This window comes from Cylas formicarius, unplaced genomic scaffold (genome assembly GCF_029955315.1).
Source record: "Cylas formicarius isolate icCylForm1 unplaced genomic scaffold, icCylForm1.1 PGA_scaffold_5__7_contigs__length_24384050, whole genome shotgun sequence".
Lineage (NCBI taxonomy): Eukaryota > Metazoa > Arthropoda > Insecta > Coleoptera > Brentidae > Cylas > Cylas formicarius.
This window is the reverse complement of record NW_026844341.1, coordinates 1,912,424-1,934,420: the sequence shown is the minus strand read 5'-3', so window position 1 is coordinate 1,934,420 and position 21,997 is coordinate 1,912,424. Positions and strand designations below refer to the sequence as shown.

At 34.7% G+C, this 21,997-nt stretch overlaps 1 protein-coding gene across 1 annotated transcript in view; it reads left to right on the top strand.

Annotated features, from left to right (window-relative positions):
• Positions 1-497, top strand: part of LOC132702272 (spondin-2) — a 371,908-nt gene extending 371,411 nt beyond the window's left edge. The window contains exon 7 of the mRNA XM_060670811.1: positions 298-497. Coding sequence (XP_060526794.1) covers positions 298-494 — 197 coding nt within the window. The 3' untranslated portion in view covers positions 495-497. The remainder of the gene's footprint in view (positions 1-297) is intronic.
• The last annotated feature ends 21,500 nt before the right edge of the window (positions 498-21,997 follow it).

Sequence of the window (21,997 nt, the reverse complement as noted above, 5' to 3'; positions counted from 1 at the left end):
TGAACATATTTTTCGAAACAATAAAAAGTAACGCAATTGAAACCTATAACCGACCATATGACCTTAAAAGCAACCGACATTTATCTTCCTTTTTGTGGTGACTTACCGGTTGTTTACACTCTGCCGACCTGGTTGGATTTCAGGTTTTGCAAACCTTTGAAGAATTAACTGACACATATTTTCTTATGTGATTTTGTTAAAATCTTCTTACTACAAAAATAATTAAAGTTTCTCCGATAGTTGGGCTATTTATCTTATAAGAATGTAAATATTTTGAAAAGCTTCCCCTTGCTGTAGGTCCACCGCGAGACTGCAGGGTGACAGATTGGTCAGAGTGGAGCGCTTGCAGTAAATCTTGCGGAATCGGGGAGATGCAGCGTCGCAGGGAGGTGATAAAACACGCCCGGCGAGGGGGTAGGTTGTGTCCCTCGCTCGTAGAGACCAAATGGTGCGGCAGCGCACGTTCATGTAACAAAGGGTACTTCAAATGGTAAAGCAAAATGTGACGACGACGACGATTCCTTAGAACTGTCTAGTGTCAAGCGGTTACGCGTTCGGAAACATGTGGATCGGTCCGGGTACACGAAGGCCGTACGTCTACGAGGTGCGGTCCGTAAGTTACGGGACACAGAATTTTTTCACGCAGACCTTGTTATAAATCAGAGTTTAGGAACGTAGAGACTCGATGTGTATTTTTTAAATGTATATTCGTGAACGGTGACACTCTTGTAGTGAATGTATCCGACGGAGGTGAAGCGACTGAGCAGGTCGCTTGACGTCCGCGAACCACTTAGACAATCTTTTTGAAAACTCGACTCTCACGCATCGCGAAACCCAAAAAAAGACTTTCGGCTTAATTTTCTAATTTCACTTTTTACCACAATTTTTTTATACTGTGTTTACTAAAAGACTAACACCGGGCTGTTCCTAGTAATGGTCTCGCGATAACACTTGTCAAAAGCTTCTCACATTTTAGGTCATACTATGTTTCGTTGAGACGTAGAGTAATAAAACCTATTTGCAATTACAGTTGCATCTATAGCAAATATTAAGATGAATCGAACAAGTTTTTATTAGTATATGTCATACACCAATTTTTATCTAATATTTAGATAATAATGAATGTTGCACAGACAGTTTTATTATATGAAAGTGTCATCATTTGGAACCAACAATACTATTTAGAAAAAATATGTATTTTGCAAACCCTAAATCAATGATTTGCTAATGCCAATGAGAGGAAGAAGAAAACAAATTTTCATCAAAATCAATTATGTGCCCATTTTCGTCGCACCAAATCGATGTTTAATCTGCGCAAGCTCTTAAAATAAGTTTCTTGGTAAGTCAAAACAAGTTCTGATTGCTAAAAAAAGAGATTTCATACTTCACGCGTAAAACGTGACAACGCTCATGATTCACAGAGATTTCGTTTCAGTCGTCTGTTAAGAAAATGCCCACTGGAATAAAGCAGCTTCAGTATATAATAAGATTTAGACATTAATCAATGAACAAACCAACGTTTTTAACGCAATCTTTCTGTGAGTATTCTTGTGTTCATTAATCAAGATATTGAAATTATTTAGTATTATTGATCCAAATACAATTAAATTGCATTTTAAAGGATCTAAAATTAAATTTTGTCGTAAGATTGTATTTGAGACAATCTTGGAGTATTAGGTACTCTGGAATTGTGTCCGAGACCCAATACAACTAAATATTTTTTCAGCAACCCACAGCTTTGCCACATTTGGGGGTTGCAATCTACCGACACCCATAAATGCTAATGCACAATGAATATGACCATGCAAGAATTTAAAGCAAAACAATTGTTATAGAGCTTTTTAAAGTTTTGCAATATTTGAATATCGAAATGTCTACAAAGACACTTCTTCTTGTTCTCTTTGTCTTTTTTTACAGTTTTAAATGTATTATAAAAAACTAATCATATCTCATATTGTAGAGCCTTGTATTTGTAATTGAAGAAGTTGTACTTTTTATGATCAATTGGAATAGATAACACCAAATATTTTGTAATCGTAATCATTGCAAGTTACATTTTGAGTATCTCGAATTTCCGCTAGATGTTTTTTTTTAGGAAATGCAGTTTCATAAATGAGAAAATTAATTTTTGATTAAAAATGATAATAATAATAATAAAATGAAATAGAGGGCCACAGAATTAAAAAAGAAAATAAACATCAATATTAAAGTGAATATAACACAAAGGAAAAATTGACCAGAGAGCCACATTTATTACTCTACGCTTCAGCGAAATAGATATATTACATTGTCTTCGAGAGAAACGTAGACTCATTTGTTTTTCCTCGATGAGGACTTCTTCATATAAATATTTTCCTGGGTGTTTCTTCCAAACGCGAAAGCGTTGCTGTTTTGTGTGTGTATCGTCGTATTTCCTTTATCAAACAAAACAAAATTTTAATATCTACAGGCTCCCTCGATGTAAATAAAAGGCGAATTGTAGCGGAAGTTTCCGAATCCGCGTACGAATTTTTCAATAAAACGAAAACGACGCCACCCAAAATCGAATCCGATAATCGCCAAGAGGGACATTTTATGGGGCTCGGAAACTTCCCCCACGTACCGCAAAAACCTGCATGTAAATAAAATAAAAGCCAGCCTTGTATGGTTTAGTTACCGACAGTGAACTAGATCTAAACTGAAACGGCGCGATAGACATGTGAGGCAATAATTACAATAGATTCGATAAAAATATATAGGGTGAGCCAAATTGGGCACATTTAAAGGGCATCCCCACTTTCTAAAGGAGATGGACGAAAAGTAATGTCACTGTTGGGGCTTAATTTTCGTGCAAAAAATAAAGGCACAAGGTGCAAATGGATATCTGCAATCGTTTCGGTACATTTTTACAAAATCGATGTCACTTTTTTGTTATTTCCCAACTTTTGCTCAGAATTTAATTACGTATGGATCATATTTCTGAAACTAATAATTTAGTAGAGATCAAACCTAAAAATCAAGTTTTTTATCTGACATTTTCTATAGCTTTGAATCATTGAAAATAAACTTTGACAAGAAGAGAAGGTATTAAGTTATGTAAAACTCACCAGAAATTTATGGCGAACCTGATTTTACTGTTTATTTAAATAGTAACCCAGAGAATTTCTGCTTATCATCTATGAATCACCCTGCAATTTTCTTCCAATTACTGCATCAACCATTTCGAAAAATATTTGTTAATCAAGACCAGGCGTGGAAATTATCAGCAGCTATTTTACATACGCAACGACTGAAAAAAGCCCGAACAGCTATAAAAAACGTCTCGGTCTAAACAAAATTTACCTCGCACAATCGATATCGGCTGGATTGCAGTTTAAATGGAGGTCACTTGGCGTTCAGAGGGCGGTCGCCACTAATAATGCTCACCGATACCAAAAACCAAAAATTCGACTTAACGTACCGTAGTTAGAGGATTATAATTAGGACACTACATTTGGATAGTAATTTTTGTATTATGAAGTCGTACTTTTTAAAAATTGAGGAAAAAAAGTTAACGTAACGTAAGCTGTAAGTAAATGTAATAATGTGTATATTAACAACTTACTACTAAACTAATAATTTCGGCCGTTTTTTTTATTAGTTACTAAAAATTCTTGACGACGTTGTATTCTTTACTGATGAAATAAACGTTATATTTAGATAAACGCTTTTTGTTTTTGTGCAGTTTTTCCTGTGGCCCAATTTTTCCGTCTGTCGATTCGGAATACCACCCAACTGAGAACTAGAAAAAGATTATAGTCGCTCAATGGCAGAGAGCAATAAATTTTATTGTTATATATGATTAGCAAAACTTTAGGACCTAATATTAATAGGGGTACTTTGGTCACAACAAAATACCTTTGAACGGCCTTTCAAATAATGTGTTTGTCCTAAAAAAGATTTTTAAATAGTGAAAATTTTAAGTAAGAATAAATTCCTAGTGAATTCAAGGATATGTTTATTCACTTATTCTTATCAAGCTTTTCAAAAATATATAATTGTGTGTAAATATTTCGAAAAATAATGTTTCAATTTTAATTTTTGTGGGTTGCCAAACAGTCATGACAATTCGTAATTAATAATTTAATATATATATATATATATATATATATATATATATATATATATATATATATATATATATATATATATATATATATATATATATATATATATATATATATATATATATATATATATATATATATATATATATATATATATATATATATATATATATATATATATATATATATATATATGTATATATATATTTATATATATATATATATATATATATATATATATATATATATATATATATATATATATATATATATATATATATATGTATATATATATGTATATATATATATATATATATATATATATATATATATATATATATATATATATATATATATATATATATATATATATATATATATATATATATATATATATATATATATATATATATATATATATATATATATATATATATATATATATATATATATATATATATATATATATATATATATATATATATATGGCTCACATTAACCCAAAATATAACAATTATAGAAAATACGCATTTAATATTGCACAAACACATTGTAAAAAATGTATTTGATATAACTCTTATGTGCTATATATTTTTTTAAATCACATAACAAACCTAAGAAATTTATTAAAAATAAATACAAGTTTAGTCACGAATCACAAGTTTATAATATATTTAAATAACTTCCAGAATTTAAAGTTTCATTATAAAAATAAACACCAATTGTGTTGATGTCTTATCAAAAACAGTATTTGTGCTGTTGAAAATTCCGCACTTATTGAAACGAGGAATAAAAACATACAAATCTTAAAGAAATAATTGGTTAAAAATGTTAGTAGTAGCAATATTGCCTTTCTGTGTCCCCCGGGAGAGATCTTGATATATCAAAAGTTCAGATTTTCAATTTCTTTTGTTACAACGTGAAAATGATTTGTCGACTAGATAATTTCAACAGTAAAAATATATAAATAAATTTAAAAATTAACCTCTCGTGCTGCTAAAAATGTGATACCGCGTCAAATCGGACAACCTAAAATTTTGGGATAGAAGTGCCAAAGAGCAAACATCGTCGATGAATGAACTCAAAAGAGGTTAGAATTTTGTATCGGTATCGTTCTGCACCTAAAAAAGCTCCTTCAGGATAGTAAAATATCAACGAAAAAAGATATACTTTCTATAATATCGAATCATAGTTTTTTTTTTTAAGTTTCGGTTAGCTTTGTTAAACAAACAACACAAAATTTAGCTGACATAGATAGCTTCTACTAGCATTCGCAGTCACGCAAGACTAAAGTAGAAAGCTCACTTTTGGGGCGGAGAAGATCCCAGAATTAGGACTCTTTAGTGTCTCCATCCCGGAAGCTTTCAGGGAGAACTATCTCCCCAGTCATTTATTCAACTCGCTGTTCGCTACACTAGCACTCCGATAGATGACTCGGATCCAAAATTTGGCATTACAGCCACATCCCAGTCATAATGTCAAAATACGTCTATGAAGTACTACCCAGACGAAGCAGTGCAGAATTCATCTTCGTCATTCATAGATGCGTTTGTCCAAATATGTGAGTTTTAGAAGAAAACTTGATACGTCATTGGATCTTGTAAAAAAAACTTTATTGAGACCAGTTTCCACTATTTCTATAAGTTTATGCGTAGCCGAATTACAAAGGGAGCAAAATTCAAAATTTTAAAACTCACCCTGTATTTAAAAATGCAGATAGGGCAATAGTGACGACGATGTGGTGATCTTTCCGAAAAATGATGAACGAAACATCAACAGCCGAGATTACGATTCGGATATAATTTAGCAGATGTTTGTGGTTCGTTCATCTGACCGAAGGCGCTCTTGTGGGGTGCATTTTTCCCCCGAAACTACAAATGTTACCCTTTTAATTAAAGAAAGGATACGATAAACGAGCAAAATCCCCGCACATAAGTGGCGACATACCGTGGAAATTAGACGAATATCGCCCCGAACAGACCGTGACAAATGCGGCGATATTTTACGAAATTTTCCTTTCTGCGGGACTCCTGCGCGCCTCTTGTCCATCGCGAAAATGAGACTCTCGTGCCATACATTAAACGCGACGTTTCCTGCTGAAATATAATGTACGAGCAGCAATTTAGCGAACCTGCTGCTATGCGCCCGTTCCGGAACATTTTTCTTGCTAAGTGACCGAGCATGTATCAAGCTTTCCGGACGTGACGTCAAACTGTCCCTCCGACAGGGAGGATAAACTTGCAGGAACATCGCCAACACTCTTATTCATTAGTCGGCGAGGTAAACGAGCCTTTCCATATTTGTGTGACGGCTGTGCATCGTATATGGTGTTAATGAATATAACGGAAATTTGGAATAAAATTGACCTTTTATTCTTATTTTATTTTTTTATATCAAAATTTCCATTAGTGTGCGCTAATGAGAACCATATCCTGTATTTGGACAAGCACATCGTAAATAATGAAGAAGAATTCTGGTCTGCTTCGGGTACCACTTCATGGACGAACTGATAGACTGACTGGGATGCGATCAGAACCGTCTGCTGGGGTAATGACAGTGTAATGAAGAGCTAGCTGAATAAATCGCTAACATACTATCGCACATTAAGTTTTAAACTGCAAAGTGGCCTATGATTATCGGTAGCAGAAAGATTTTTCACTAACACACCAATTGAAAATAAATGAAAATTTATTATGACATTTAGTTTTAAATACTTGATAGTAACTGGTAAAAAGTAAAGCAGCATTCAAATAATTTGTTGAAAAGAAAAATTTTAGCTGAAGTAAACGTCAAAGTAGTTGTGTGAGGTTTATTTTATATATGTTTTATCACTTCTGGATTAGTTACCCCAAAGAATTTCGATTTTAAAAGACTTGAAGCAGAGATTTAAAATGAATTTGAAGAAGTTTATTTTACCCCGATACAGTACATCTGACATTATTTCATCATATAATGACGGAGGACACAAATTGGGAAAGGCTAACAACAGTAATAACCGACAGACACATCAAAAGATTTGAAATGATCCTTGGAAGTTCGCACCTGCCCAAATTGCAGAAAATGCAAGAATTTTAGTTTTATTGAATGAAATTTTATGTCCTGTTTCATGACTGTGTTCGGCAACAGCTGATGAGTTTATTTGTCTCAGTCGTAAGGCTCTTTCGTGTTCTTTGGCTTTGACTTTGACTTGATATTTTTCTTCCGATCTCTCCAATGTATTCTTTGCCGCATATGCATTCCTGACATCTCAAATAGAATTTTTTCTTTGACGGACCGAAGATGTTCAGAGATTTTTGGACAAGTGGTAAATCTGGTTTTGAGGTTAAATTTCTTTAGAACTTCTGATATATGGTCAGTGATGTTTTGAATTTAAGGAAGGACCACAATGGCAAGTGTACGTTTGTTTTCGGCCTCATTGCTGTTGGAAGGTTGTGGTGAAGTGTATTTTTTAATGGAACGCTTAATATCTTTAAGGTGGAAATTATTAGACAGAAGAGCAGAGATAAGGTGTTTTCGTTCTGGGTTTCGTGGCTCGGGCTGAGATAGTTTTGCGGCTCTGTAAACAACCGATGATATATAACCGATGCTTTTTGGACCGGATGGTGATGTGACAATGCATTAAAGTATCGGTCTGTGTGCGTAGGTTTTCTGTAAACACAATGACCCAATGTTACGTCTGATTTTCTATTAATAAGAATATCTAAGAATGGAAGGTTATTAATAGTTTCCAACTCAATGGTAAACCATATGTTAGGGTGTATAAAGTTTAAATGCCTAAGAAAATCTACTAAGGTTTCTTGATCATGAGGCCAAATAACAAAAGTATTATCGACGTAGCGTTTCCATAATTTTGATTTTAGATGAAAGGTGTCAAAAGCCTTCTTCTCGAAGGCTTCCATAAATATATTCGCGATGACTGATGAGAATCGAGAACCCATAGCTGTTCCCTAAGTTTGTTCAAAAATTTGACCGTTATAAGAAAAATATATTCTAGGCAAGCATTTTTCGATTAAGGTGACAATGTTTGGTTCCAGATTCTCGGATTTTAATATATCTGAAATGATGTTAAGAGTTTCAGGAATAGGAACTTTGGTATACATTGATTCTACTTCGACACTACCTTCACCACAACCTTCCAATAACAATGAGGCCGAAAACAATCCTACACTTGCCACTGTGGTCCTTCCTTACATTCAAAACATCACTCAAAACCAGATTTACCACTTGTCCAAAAATCTCTCAACATCTTCGGTCCGTCAAAGACAAATTTCCATTTAAGAGTTTACAGCATTTCATGCATATGCGGCAAAGAATGCATTGGAGAGACCGGAAGAAAAATATCAAAAGACAAATAAACTGATCAGCTGTTGCCGAACACAATCGTGAAACCGGACATAAAATTTTATTCGATGAAACTAAAATTCTTGCATGTAATCAATTCTTCGACCAACAAAAAATCCGAGAGTCCATAGAAATCGATAAATAACCTAACAATCTTAACTGCGACTCTGGTCTTTATCTGTCACCAATATGGGAATCAGTAATCCGAGACGGTGTTTATGTCCCTCATTTAGCTCCGCCCCCCTCATACAATATATAAGCAGATAGAGCGTAAAGTTTCAGTCAATCCCTGAAGAAGCCAACAGGATGATTAGCGAAACGTCAGTAACTTCGACTCACTAAGAATCCAGAAGTTTTGTAAAAAGTATTACAGTAACCTGTGGCAGTTTCTCTGAAAAATTAGATGCAAAGTTATTTGGTAGCCGTCCAGCTAAAAAACCGCTAGTGTTAAAGAAATAGAGCAGCAAGGTTGGCATTTCCACGTCGGGGGTGATGAAACACCCTACGAAATCTTCAATTCTGAACTAATGAGACTTGCAAGGCGACCTATCAATACAAGGTTTGATCTTACAGTTTTTGTTTTGCGTTATCCATGACAATAACACTGTTATTCGGAATATTTTTTAAAAGATTGTTTTGAAACCAAGTTCGGCGCTTGTACCCTCATGATAATCCAAGCTAAAATCCTTGTAATACTCTTTGCAGACAACAGCAGTTCTGTGACCCAGCATGTCTTGTGGTGATGCGTTTTCCTTTATTTGAAGGTGCTTTCGTCTGACAGTGAATCGACCCATCCTTTGGATATAGTGTCATCCTTTGGATATATGTTTCATCAAAGTAAATTATGGATCCATCGTATAATCTTTTAATTTATTGCCTTTTGTCTATTTTACAGTACTTAAATCCCTTTATGTAGGAACAATTCCGCTTTGATAAAAACAATATATTTTCCTTCTTATTAGCTCCTGAACACTATTGTCTATAAGGTTTGAAGAACGATTCAGCACTGCCATAAATGGTCAACACTCAAAAATTATATCAGAAAGAAATATACCTGGCCCACGCCTGCCTTGTCACTCAAGTAAGAATATTTTTTTTGTTAATGACTTTACCCAATAACAATAGGTAATAACATCGTTAAAATTATATTGGGGAGGGTCCGTCAACATCAATCAATATATTTTTTTATACAAAAATAAAAAGTACTAGTTTTGTCTTATAGTTTAATTCTCCCTAGACTGGAAGAACTTTCGGTTGCTTTGGGAATAGAGGTATTATAAAAAGGAGGATTTCCTTTCTGCTGAACTCAAAGCATTTACTTTACAGTCCATTATTAAAGAAAAGAAGAAAAATATTGCAACTTGAAGAAAAAAAGGATTGAAGATATGCATCTAGTGCAAAGACACTTTTGTATAAAAGCATTCTTTTATTTTAAAGCATATTTATGCTAGACGATAGGTCTTCCAAATGATATCGATAAAGAACTCAGATATACACAGTCCTGAGTCTCCCGAAGGATCGGTGACAATGTCGGTTTCATTGGAGAAAATGAAACCGACAATGAAAATGTTATCAAAACTACATTTTCATGAGATGCGGTAATTCGTTGTTAAGAGATTCGAATTGAGACAGCCATACTGATCTGACAACTAAAGATTTAATCACGGAAAATTTTTGGGTGAATTTAGGTATCTATGAACGGAATAGCATAAGGTTCAGTGCGGTTTTTGATTAATAAGGATGTTTGTAAAGGCCAAGAGTGGTGTTATTTTCTAATTTTCCTTAGACATTCTTGGTCGTGTCAACCTTCTTTTCGCAATGACTTGCTTCAAAAAAATCGAAATTTTATGAAATAAACTTACCTCCTGCTTAGAGCTTCTCCTTTAAGGGAACTAATTTATTTTTATAGAAATGATCTATTAAAAATTGGGACATCATAAACTTCAATCAATTTCTGATTTTTATTTGTGTCAACCGTTTTGCCCTATTCGCTAACATAAAGTAGTGGAGAAGGTTAAATATGTTATTTATTTAATATTGAAAAATCCGAATTGAGTAATCTGAATCAAACGAGTTAGGTCTATGTTAAAAGACTTAGCAAACATGGAACGTCTCACACATAGGATATTTCCAAAAGTATAGAGTAATGAAATAGAAAATTACGTCGAGTTCCACTCAATTTTGGTGTGCAACTTCTGCAACAAAATTATTTTTAATACTTATTGTAGATCCGATATTAATAAATATGCTTTGTTGTCATTGTTTTTGTTTTTTTTTTCTTAGAAAGACAAAAATATAAGCACTTTCACGAGAGTTGCATTTGAAGATAATTTGACAAAGAAACGGTGTTTGATTAAAGAATTGAAGAAGTGATACCATTCCATACCATGAGGTCATTAAAGAAGAGAAAATATCCGATCTTAACTATTTGATCTATCGGACAGTACATTCGTTAATTATAAGGAGATTCTCAGAAAAATGCTGCTGTTTTTGAAGACTACTTCCAGCAAATGCTAGATCTTATTAATCCTAGATTATAGATAATGCGAGCACCACTCAAGAAAATCCAAATAATTAGCCAAGCCTTAAATAAGCATTTTTATAACTAATATAAAGGTACTTCGCCTTCTACCATATCAATGTGAATTAAAAATTAAAATTGGTCCAAGTAAAAGGGTTTCTAGCAAAGCATAATACCACTTTCAAAATGGGGGACGTTGAAACCCTCGTGGGATTAAAGCCATTGTTTACTATTTACAAAACTTCTGGATTCTTTCTGCGAAGGTTGCTGAATCGAACTTGCCGATGTTTCGCCATTCATCCTGTTGGCTTTTTCAGAGCTTAACCAAAACTCAGTCAACAGGATGATTGGCGAAACATCAGCAAGTCCGATTCAACAACCACCGACGCAGGCGTAGCCATTGGAATGTAAAAAAAAAAAGAAAAATATTTTTTTTTACAATATATTTAGTTACATAAGTTCTCAGTATGGGTTTTCGAAGTAAACATACAATGTACCGGAATTGAATTGCCGCGCGCAGAGCTTGTATAGTACACCTTTCTGCCGCTAGGTTGTGGATGGTACAACTTATTGCGAGTTCAACGCCACCTTCGTTTTAAATTTAACTTGTTTTGTTGACTTGCAGTGCCATTTTTTGTTAACGCTGTTTTTTTGTTATTTCGTTTTTTTCGATGGAAAGTTTAAAAGAACAACGTGCAGCTGCGAAATTTTGTTTTATGCTCGGTAAAAGTGCTGCTGAAACTGTTTCAGTGTTTCAATGGAAGACGTCACTGTCTCCCCAACCAAAAAAATGTCTTCAGGTCAAATCAAACATCAAAACGATGCTGATTTGCTTTTTAGACATCAACGGCGTAGTTCATGCAGAGTTCGTTCCACCAGGTGAAACCGATAATCAAGCTTTTTATCTGGAAGTTTTAAGAAGATTGCGCAACAGTATTCGACAAAAAAGACCCGATTTGTGGCGGACAGGGGACTGGTTCTTTCACCACGATAATGCCCCTGCACACACAGCCATTTCTGTTAAGCAGTTTTTGGCTAAAAATGGCATGATTCCGCTGCCCCATGCACCTTACTCGTCTGATCTCGCTCCGTGTGACCTCTGCTTATTTCCACGTATGAAAACTGACATGAGAGGACAGCGATTTGACAACATTGAAGAGGTCAATAAAAAAACGAGGGATGAGCTGTCGGCTATAGCCAAAGATGAATATAAAAAATGTTTCGAGCAGTGGAAGCAAAACAATTTTTTTTCAAAACAATATATAGTTTATAAAAAATGATTCCGGTTTTTTTTTGGGTGCCCCCCGTAAATAACAATTTATGCCTACACAAACAATCTTAAATTCAGAAATCATGCTTTCAAAGTTGCATTCAAAATAATCTTTACAGTTACAATAGCATTCTTCTGTTAAAACGTGTTTAATAGTTTTTTTCAATTCCAACGGCGAAGAGTTGTTCTTGAGAGTTGCCAGTATTTTGTTATGAAGTTAATGGACGATTGAGTTTTGTTTGCACCATGATAAGGAATACACAGATCATTTCAATTTCTGTTATCATATGAAAATTGGAACTATTTATTTGTTTATATTCCTGGACATACATTATGCACTTATAGATGAAAATTGAAGAAGAGTTAGTATTTTCATTTTTTTAAATAGTGGCTTACAAAGATCTTTATTTTGTGCACAACACAAAGTTCGAACAATCTTCAGTGGAATTTTAAAGATTCTATCTGCCTCTCAAGAGTCTCCCCACAACAATATGCTATATGATATCACGTTAACCAAGTTTCTAAAATAAAACGGCCAACATATCTATATGCCCGTGCCAGTTAAGTTCACACCCAGAAGTTTAGCGTTGTGAGAGCATGTGCTACAACTGCCTGAGTACTTGCAGATGCTGCTTCACTTAAGTATTGTTCTGTCCCTTCATATGAAGAAGCTATATTCGCGGGTAAGTCGGTAATAAGTATTAGGAAAAGAATTGGACCCAGTATTGTGCCTTGTGGCACCCCAAGCGAAACGAATTGTTAGGTAACGTAACGATTTGTGGTCTATTGTTAAGGTAAGATTTAAAAAAGTTCAAACTTTGACCCCTTATACCGTAAAATTTAATTTTGTTTACAAAAAACAAATGGCTAACGCAATCAAAAGCCTTCGAAAGATACCTTCTCCAGAATCTCTATGATTACTGACTGACTCTCCCCAAAACTTTATTTTTATCAAAATATGATAAAATATACGAAAGCCTCAAAGATTTTGAAAAATACGGACAGGACAGCAATAGGACGAAAATTGTCTGCAATCTCCCAATTACAATTTTTCCATATGGGCACTATCCTAGCAAACTTTAGCGAGTCAGGAAATAGGACCCGTCTTTTTGGCCATGTTAATAAAAAAATTGTTGAGATCATCAGTGATATTTTTATTTCGTTCTTTTCTTAGTTGCAACATTTATATTTGACGTTCTTTTCACCAATGCAATAGATTGTCGAAAATCCTTTTTCAGCAACTTTAAGAGCTCACTAGCCTCTGCACAGTTAATTACATTTACCACTTCAATTTTCTGTCTCATATATCGCAACTCGTCATTAAAGCATTTGATTTCCGTGACATGTTTTTGTTTAAGTTTTTTTCCGGGAAATTACAGTAAAATCTGTTCAAAAAATGTGTAAAACAATTATTCAGCACACTGCAACGACATAACAGATAACCAATCATAAAGTTGTAAATCTTATTTGAGAGACGATAACGCTTTTTCGGAGATAATAAGTGCGTGGAACGTGGGATTAAAATAGAAGAAAGACTGTGGTGAGCTTATTACATGGTAGAACACACCGTAGATCCCCTTATTATTTCTAAATGAAGTTGTAGTATAAAACATTTTTTATTACAATTTGTCTATTTTCACATAAGTCTTACTTCTTTCTATCCATCTCCATAATTAGAATCATGCATAATTATTATTATATTTATTATTGTTTTAGTAAAAAGCAGTCATCATTTTCTAAGTACCAAAATGAAAATTTCGTTGTTCGAAGCATAAGCACTCTGTTGTTTTGTACCTGGTTTGGCAAAAACTCTTTGCTTACTTTAAAAAGATTTAAAAATAAATTTAAGCCGAAGATACCAGAAATAAATTAAAATTTTTAATACCGATGCACAGAACAGCAGCATACAAAAAGGTTATACTTATAGCAGCATTCAACTTTATAATTGTTTGCCAGATAATTTAATATTTTTGAAAATTTGAAAGCCCCTTCCTTGAGTTATTTTGTTTTCTATTCCTAGGCACAAATTTGTTATTATATTCATTGCACTTAAAAAAAGACGCTAAGATGCTCCTGTCGGCTATCATGAAAAAAATCGATTTTTATTATTATTATCAATATGATAAGAAAAAACAAATAATGTAGCCATTCGCGCAGAAAAAAAATTATAAAAAACTTATAATGAAATAACCGAATTTTTGAACGACCCTAATAAAATAAACAAGCTCTCGTCAGCTGAAAACTCTTCCTTGAATAAAGAGCTCTTGGATTATTATTACAATAATTGCAATTACAATTATAAAAGTTGATGAAGAGAATGTTAAACGTTTTTGTCAGAAATAACATCGGGAGAAGATGAATTAAATATTAATATGGTCCGCTTGAGCTGGTCTAGAATTCTCCCCATTCCAACTAATATTGCCAATTCCAGTCTATTGGTTAAAGTGTTTCCGGAGAAGTGAAAGAGATCGAAAGTATTCCCTAAAAAGTCTCAATTTTAATGAAGCGAGACTGATAAGTATATTGCCAGTATTTAAATCATTTGGATTTTAGACAAATGTCACACATGAAATAATTATATGGAGGACAAGCAACGGCCCTAATACTCCTTGATTATTCTGAAGCCTTCGATATATTAAACTACGAGTTGTTACTTGCAATTTATTTGTTGAGAGAACTCTACATCTATTACGCAATTATCTCGGTAAGAGACTTCAATAGGTTGAGTTTAAGGATACTGTGTTATCTGCGGAGCCAACTACATGTAGTGATCCACAAGGTTCGATCCTTGAGCTTCTTCTATTTGTGACGTAACATCTTGTTTGCAATTTTGCAACGTACACCTTTACGCAGATGATACACCGCCGTACCTTTCATTTTTTCCGTCATTTCGCAAAAAGCCACAAAATAAATGAAGATTTAGAAAGATTAAAACAGTTTTCAAATAATCATAATTTATAAATTAATGCAAAAACTTCTTCAATTATGATATTTGGTTAACAGTATGATGCTATTCAAGATAATTTAAATTCAAGAAATAAAATGCTCCAAAACTGGTAGAAATTTGGTTTTAAGTCACTTTAATTTTTGTCACTTTCATTTTTGTCACTTTAAATTGTGATGCTGTATAGGGCGCATGTTTGGATAAATTTTTGTTACATCAACAGAATACAAAGAGTTCAAAAGTCGTTGCGTTTCATTTGTGGTATACGTGCCAGGGATCCAGTTTGATATAAACTTAAACAATCAAAGTGGTTAACAATAAAAAGTAGGGTTAAATTACATTCATGGTCAGCATATTGGCACTTTTAGATTTTTCAAATGCATTTGAAAAAATTAATCACAATCTATGGGATCCGAAATTTTGACATATTTCTCATCTTTATAGCGTTATACATTTTAGTTGTTGTTTAATTCAAAACTATTAACGAACGTGATCCATTAATATCTCGTTATAACGTATATAATTTAAATATTTGAGTCTCAATGTTAAAACTTTCAAATATACATATAAGCTAACAATAACATTCTCATATACTGACCCTAAAAAGCTTAAATTTTTATTGTTGTGAACTGCTCGAATGCGTAATGTCTAAAATTAAATGGCTTGGTTAAACATGTCAATATCCGGTTCAGTAAAGTAGCTTTTAAGCTAGACTGTGCAAGAGTTTTCCTGATAAATTTATTGTAATATAGTCTTGTTGATGATACATTACATATTAAAAGGTATTTAGTATTATTATTATAATTATTATTAAAATGTTGTTTAAAAAATGGAATTTATAGCTGCAAAACACTTGAAATGTTGACAATAGCATATGATGAATCTACTTTCAGAAAAAAATGTTCGTAAGTGGTACAAACTGTTCCAAGGTGGCTGAGAATACACCCATTAGGAACCTCGCTCTGGCCCAGCATGTCAATAACTGATGAAAGCATTGAAGAAGTGAAACAAATGGTGTTGAAAAATAGTCGCATCACTATTAGAGAAGTGGCTAAAGACGTTGGCATCTCTTTTAGGTCGTGCCATGCAAATTTTTCCGAAATTTTGGCACATAAAGGAACGTAGAGAATTTTTTATATACAAAGCTACACGTCCCCCCTAGACAGTCTGTCTGATCCAAATACACGGTATCCGGAAATAGCAATAATATTTTCCGAAATTTTTATAAAAAAAGGAAAACGTTGTTTTATAACAGTATTCAACGCTTTATACGTTAATTGGTTAATAAATATATGTATATTCAAGTTATTGCAAAACGATATCGCAGATGCATATCAACAAAATATCAAGCATCAGGAAAGGTTGAAGAGACTCATGAACACCTGAAGTACCAAATACAAGACAGGAGTTGCAAGCATGTCTAAGAGAGAAATGAGACCGAAAGAATATATGCAATATACTTTCGAGAATGTAAAGAAATTATTAGTATTAAAAATATTTGCAGAAATGTGTAGTGTCACTGAAGCTATATAAGTATTAATAAATTTCAATTATGTTAATGGAATTTTAGAAATGCCGAAGGTGCCTTACTAGATTCTTTCAACTCAGTATGTACCTCTATGCAGAGACGGATGCAATCAAGTTTTCCTGTAAAACTGGAAGACTTGACTAGAGTTCTGGCAGCAACCGAGTTAGTTTGGTTGTACAGTATGACACAAAAGCTTGGCATGAAGCATTTTTCCTCAAGCCCCTGTATGAAAGGAATCAAATTTGGCCGATAGGGATGAAAAATGATTTTACCTTCATACTAGCTAAACTGTTGGACCTACCCTTCATATGGGCATTAATTTTTATTTTTTCTGGGATTAGCAAGTATTTTTTATTTTTTCGGTAGGTAACCTGTACCTTTGTATAGGTTAATAGAAACCACGAATAAATATAAAATAACATATTAAATTATAATTAATTAAATATATTTAAAAAAAATAAAAATATTAAATAATATATTATATGATGACAATATATTTCGGGATATCATCCGTTCGTTTGTTTAACTGCGACTGGAATCCTGCAAATGTTTCGCCAAGATCTCACTTGGCATCTTCAATGCTCGCGCTCCGAAAACACTTCGAGCCCTGGGATTCCATGCGGAGTCCACCACATTTTCCCGTCCGTGAATCAATACTTAAAAATATTATACAAAAGGAAGGTTATTGGAACTTGAATTTTCTCATAAATTGCGGCAACCAGAAATTTCTGCCAACGTTTACAAGGTTGTCTTATCACAGACGCACCAGGAAAACACAAGCTATCCTGAACAAAGCTAGCAAGGCCCTACTCTAAGACTAGATCCGGTATGATATTAGTGAGAATGAGCGACAATTTTTCAGGCTTCACCTGAAACTAAGCAACGAGATCCGGCAGTTGCTGTGGGACCGCATAGAATTATTAACATGACGGCGCACTTAGAGAGACAAAGATATCACGCCAAAAAACTGTGGAAGAAATTAGAAATCTTTAAGTCAAATTCCAAGAAACCAGGACAAGTGCCAAATAAAAACCAAAGGCTTACAGTTCATCATATTTCAGCATACCTTCTTTCCGATACAGAAGTCAGCGTACTGAATAATGGATTTAACCATGCAATAGCTCCAAAAAGGATACCCGTCGAAGAGATCTTTTCAAACGTCGAAGCAAGTTTTTCCACAGAACAAGATGCGGAGTTCATACGTCAAGATGTGGCCAGAGTTTTAAGATAGTCAGAACCACCATAACCAAATTTAAGCAGAGAAGAAATGCATGCAATGAAAAATTTAAACAAAAACGAAAATATTATAATAATGCCAACAGACAAAGGAAATGCCACTGTACACCGCACCGCACGACCCAATATACAAACTAGTGGCCCAAAATCCCACTACATATGTAGAAAAAGAAGCCAAGTCATCGATAAACGAGGATAAAATGAAGAAACTTGTTCCTAAGGAAAAATCGATTCGTTGCCCAAAATTCTATGGGCTTCCAAAGATACATAAGGACGGCGTTCTCCTGCGTCCAATCGTGCACCAGTATGCAAGCTGGAAAACATCTGGCCAGTGCACTACAGCCCATAGTGGAAAAGGCAGATTCCTATGTCAAAAATTCAGAACATTTCACTTAGATTTTAGGTTCTCTCAGGACGGACAAGGAAGAGCTTTCGAAATTCCTAGACCATCTGAATTCTATTCATCCAAGGATTCAATTGACAATAGAACTTGAAGAGGATAACAGTCTGCCCTTTCAAGGTGTACACAGCACAAATATCTAAGATGGACATTTGGAACACACTGTCTATAGAAAACCAACACACTCCAATAGATATCTGAACGCTGAGTCTCACCATCACCTATCACAGATGCAGGCAGCGACAGATACATTAATTGCTCCTTCCTTGAGGTTCACAAACCAGAAGAACAGAGATGACGAACTCAAGAAAATTAGTACCTGTCTTCGGCAAAACGGATACCAAGGGGGCACCATCAGTATGGCAATAGGCAAACAACAGCAGCCGCAACAGAAAGTGCCGGACGAGATCCAACAGAAATCGATGGCTGTTCTGCCATACATCGGCCAAATATTACAGAAAAACGAGATATCTACGGCATACAAACCTAATTATAATATTGGAGCAATATTATAAAAAAAACAAGGAGTATATAGTGTGGCTTACGGATAATGCAGCATGAAGTACGTGGGACAGACAAAACGAGGATTTCAGCCAGGATCATCGGCTTTATTCCAACACCAACACCAGAGAGGCCATAAAATTGATTTTGGCACTTGTAAACAAATAGCTAAGATTACTTTTAACAAAACTTCTGCATCCCTCCTGCGTCGGTTTTTGCTGAGTCGAACTTGCAAGTTTTGTAAAAAGTATTACAGTAGCCTGTTGAAGTTTCTTTGAAAAATCAAATAGCTAACATATCTGATTTTAGGACCAGGATCATACGAGAGGCCATTGAGATAGTCCGGACACCTAAATACGAGAGACGGCGCTCTACATTTATCCAATACGTGGAAAACGATAATCAAACGGTACATCGATATGCAGCACCCAACAGGGACATCGCAACTACGATCGGACGAAGTAAGCAACGCGGCGGAGCGGTCTCCCCTCCAGCAGAAGCAACATCTTTACCTCTCCGGCGCAGGTTATAAATACTGCATACATCGCGGATAACCTCCCAGTGTTCGAAGTGTTTTCGGAGCACGAGTATTGAAGATGCCAAGTGAGATCTTGGCGAAACGTCTACAGGATTCCAGTCGGAGTTCAACGAAGGAACGAATGACATCCCGGAATATAGTGTTTTTCCATCCGTGAATCACTACTTGTATTAAAAAAATTACTAGTAACTCCTAGTAAGGGGTATAGAGGCAGACGTTGCGTTTGTCATAAAAATGAAAAATGATATTTTATAGTATGGAAGAAAATTATGGCGGAAATACTATGTTTAAAATGCTTGTGCTTTAAATTTTTGTTTCATTTCAGTTTTACACCAGAAAAAAGAACAATCAGTACCAATATTTTCTGCTACTTCAATGCAACAACAAAAAATTTGGAGGGCCAGTAGGGGCAGACATTTACGTGCCGCTCTTGGGCTGTGAGCCCATAAGGCAGGTCCACGATGCTATAGATTTTAAAGTATTTTCGTATCACCATTTTTATGTGTATTTGTAAAGTAGTCTAGGGGTAGGGGCCCCGCAATTGGCTAGGACAGTCAGCTAATAATAAGTTTCGTTCCCATCATCAGGTGTAAACCTATTTTGCTAGAAAACGAATTTTCTGTAACTTGTCAGTTCTACGACGAAGCTTAAGAAATGTTAAATTTTGCCCTTAATCTATTCTATACAGAGTGCTATTTACAAATCTTCTGGATAAATAGTATAGTAGTAAATAAATAGCATTACAGTAGCCCGTGGAAGTTTCTTTGAAAAATTCTATTTAGAGTGCTCCATAGGGTAAGTAAGTTTTAGATTCCAGATGAAAAAAAAAGTCAAAAATACTTTAGTAAGGTGCTTGTTTAAAAAATGAAGTTGTTATCTTTGTCATTCATAAAATTTCGATAATTTTGATTTGATAGACGTCAAATTTTGCCTTAGCCAGTGACTGTAATCAATAAGGGGCGATAATGACCATAAAATTTTCAAAAAGATACTCACAAGTTAATAAAAAATATTCTTTTGAATGCGGGTTGCAGTACCATTCGATAAAATTAACCTATATTTTTTTGGAACCAGTAATTCGTATGCATAGGAATTCATGTGTCCTGTGCGGATTTAACACCCGATATACGTCCTGTATCTTTAAAACAAGCAACCTTTTGCTAATTCGTATTCGGATTATGCCTATCTATAAGGTTGTTCGGAAAGTCATTTCGTTTTTTCCCGTCAGAGGACTTAATTACGTTTTTTCGAAACCAACTTCACACTTAAGCCGCCTAACCATTATATGTCTTGAGAGCTGATATTGCAAGGCTTGTGTGTGAAAAAGTTCTATTAATTCTACGCAGTAGTTTTTGGTTGGTGGCCTTTTAAATATGGAGAGCAATAAGCAGCATTTTCGTCATATTTTACTTTTTTAACTTCAGAAAAGGTAAAAATGCTGCCCAAGCTAGAAAAAAATTGACGGATGTGTATGGAGAAGGCGTGTTAACAGTACGCCAGTGCCAGAACTGGTTTGCAAAATTTCGATCCGGCAATTTTGATGTCGAAGATGCACCACGGTCTGGAAGGCCGGTCGAAGCTGACAAAGATGCGATAAAGGCATTAGTTGATGCAAATCGGCGAATAACCACACGAGAGATCGGTGAGAGATTAAATTTGTCGAATTCGACTGTTTATGGCCATTTGAAAGGCATGGGCTTAACCTCGAAGCTCGATGTGTGGGTGCCCCATGTCCTTACGGAGCGAAATTTGTGTCGTCGCGTTGACGTGTGTGATTCGCTCCTCAAACGTCAAGAAAATGATCCATTTTTGAAGCGGATTATTACTGGGGACAAAAAATAGGTTGTATACAACAATGTTAAACGCAAGAGGTCATGGAGCGGAAAAGATGAACCGGCTCAAAGCGTGTCAAAAGCCAACATTCACCAAAAAAAGGTGATGCTCTCCGTTTGGTGGGATGTCAAAAGAATCTTTTTTTTTGAGCTTTTGCCGGACAATACAACGATTAATTCAGAAGTCTATTGTCATCAACTGGACAAATTGAATGATTCACTTAAAGAGAAGAAGCCCGAATTAATCAACAGGAAGGGTGTAGTGTTCCACCAGGATAATGCGAGACCTCACACAAGTTTGGTCACTCGCCAAAAACTTTTACAGCTTGAATGGGACGTACTGCAACATCCACCATATTCTCCAGATCTGGCGCCTTCCGACTACTATTTGTTCCGGTCCCTGTAAAATTTTTTGGATGGCAAAACCTTTACCTCAAATGAAGATGTCAAAAACCACCTGAACCAGTTTTTTGCCAGCAAGGACCAAAACTTTTATGAGAGGGGAATTATATTACTGCCAGAAAGATGGCAAAAGGTGTTGAACCAGAATGGCCAATATATAATTTAATAAAATATTTATTCATTATACGAAAACTGTCTTTCACGTTCCCCAAAAAAAAAAACAAAATGACTTTCCGAACAACCCAATAGTATCGACGGTCAAATTACAAAGTCTACCTATTAGGATATAAGAATCACGTCATTCAGCTCCTTTTCTATTTGACATTCGAAGGTTTGCTACATCACCGTTCGAGATTTTCTACAATTTGAACATTCGACATTTTGTTCCCTAAGGCACGC